The sequence below is a fragment of the Lagenorhynchus albirostris genome, chromosome 4, assembly GCF_949774975.1.
Source record: "Lagenorhynchus albirostris chromosome 4, mLagAlb1.1, whole genome shotgun sequence".
NCBI lineage: Eukaryota > Metazoa > Chordata > Mammalia > Artiodactyla > Delphinidae > Lagenorhynchus > Lagenorhynchus albirostris.
In genome coordinates this window covers 128,679,890-128,681,407 of record NC_083098.1, presented here as the reverse complement: position 1 = coordinate 128,681,407, position 1,518 = coordinate 128,679,890, and the positions used below count along the sequence as shown (strand labels likewise).

At 58.3% G+C, this 1,518-nt stretch overlaps 1 protein-coding gene across 1 annotated transcript; it reads left to right on the top strand.

The window, feature by feature from the left end:
• The first annotated feature begins 620 nt into the window (after positions 1-620).
• SMIM43 (small integral membrane protein 43) lies at positions 621-960 on the top strand. Its single transcript, XM_060147425.1, has one exon. It carries the CDS (start codon positions 621-623, stop codon positions 810-812), a length of 192 nt encoding a protein of 63 aa, XP_060003408.1. The 3' UTR covers positions 813-960.
• The last annotated feature ends 558 nt before the right edge of the window (positions 961-1,518 follow it).

Below are 1,518 nucleotides of genomic sequence, written 5' to 3'. Positions count from 1 at the left end.
TCTGTAACATTTTTTTTCCTATTGTTACCCACAAAAATGTGCACTCTATACTGAGTGCACCTGCAACTCTGAAGAGCAAGGCAGCTTGACCTGGCATTCACTCAGGCGCCCTTAAGTCATCCCACAGCCCTTCAGACCCCACCTTCACTGTCCCCTTTGATACTTTTGGGTCTCTGGGCCATGGCATCGCCTGCCCTTTGGGAAAGCCTGAACAAGGGAAGATAATGAAGCTAATTAATTAGGAAGGGAGGGGGCTAGAGACCCCACTGGATGTTGCGGCTGGAGACCTTAAGATCATTAGCAGAACACCAGCCCTAACACCGTCCGGGAGGCTGAGCCTAGAAAAATCAGCTCGCGTTCCCAAGAGCTCAGGAGAGGATCTCAGCGTAGACAGGCTGTCGTGCCTACCGGGAGGGTGGGAGCCGGGATCACCCCAGCTCCTTGGCGCGTTTCCTCCGAGCTGGAGGAGGCCGAGGGTGGACCCCGGAGCAGTTGCCCAAGGCGAGGCGCCCGAGCGCCGGCGCGGGGAGACCGGAGGTGGGACGCGGCAGGCTGCGCCTTGCAGGCCAGAGGCAACGGGTGCGGAGCGCGCACGGCCCCTGAGAGCCGGCGCCTTCAGCATGGAGTGGGAGCTCAACTTTCTGCTCTACCTGGCGCTCTTTTTCTTTCTGCTCTTCTTACTTTTCCTCCTGCTCTTCGTAGTCATCAAGCAGCTGAAGAACTCCGTGGCCAGCACTGCCGGGGCGCTGCAGCCCGGGCGCCTCTCGCTGCACCGGGAGCCTTGGGGCTTCTCCCACGAGCAGGGGGTGTGACCGGCGCCGCACGGACACTGGCAGGAGGGCATGGAGCTGTTCGGGCACCGAGCTGGTTCTCGGCCTCGATTCTCTGGCCGCCCGGGTTCGAGGGCCAGGCTCGGCTGCCTCGCTGGCAGGTCCGTTTGGAGGTGGGAGGGGTTGGCAAAGGGGCGAGTTTCTCCGCTCCTCCGGGAGGCTAGGGGTTCGCGGCGCGCGGGGATGTCAGGGACGGCGGGTGTCTGGGGTCTGGGCTGGTGCTGTGCTCTTATGGAGCGACCCTAAGCCTCTCCGGGGCGGGGAAAGATGCAGAAAAGAGAGAAGTTTAGCTTTTGGAGCCAGAATGGCTTTGAGACCCTGCAAGCTCTTCTTCCAGTCCAACTGCAATTTATCTTATACCCAAGGGGTACAACACTAAATTATTCAGATAATTCAGTCCAGCCGCTTCCAAACAAAATCAATGTCATCCTAAGCTTTGGGACAGGAGGCAGGAAGAAACAGGGCACACTCGAAGTATTCCAAACACTGCTTTAAGTATCTTTGTGCTTCGGAGATGCTAAATGGGATTCAACTGGCGGTGCCAAGGAGCGAGGACTCAGGGGCCCATTTTTTTTATGGGGAAGCTCCTCTTCCCCTTGATCCCTACTCCTATTCTAGACGCCAACCCCGTAGGAGCCTGCGGATTGCCGCGGCGGTAGGTTTAGATTCTGAAACAGCAGGAGGGTGA

What these genes read in the sequence shown, in the direction of transcription:
- SMIM43 (XM_060147425.1), top strand. Translation starts at nt 621, where the DNA reads ATGGAGTGGGAGCTCAACTTTCTGCTCTACCTGGCGCTCTTTTTCTTT.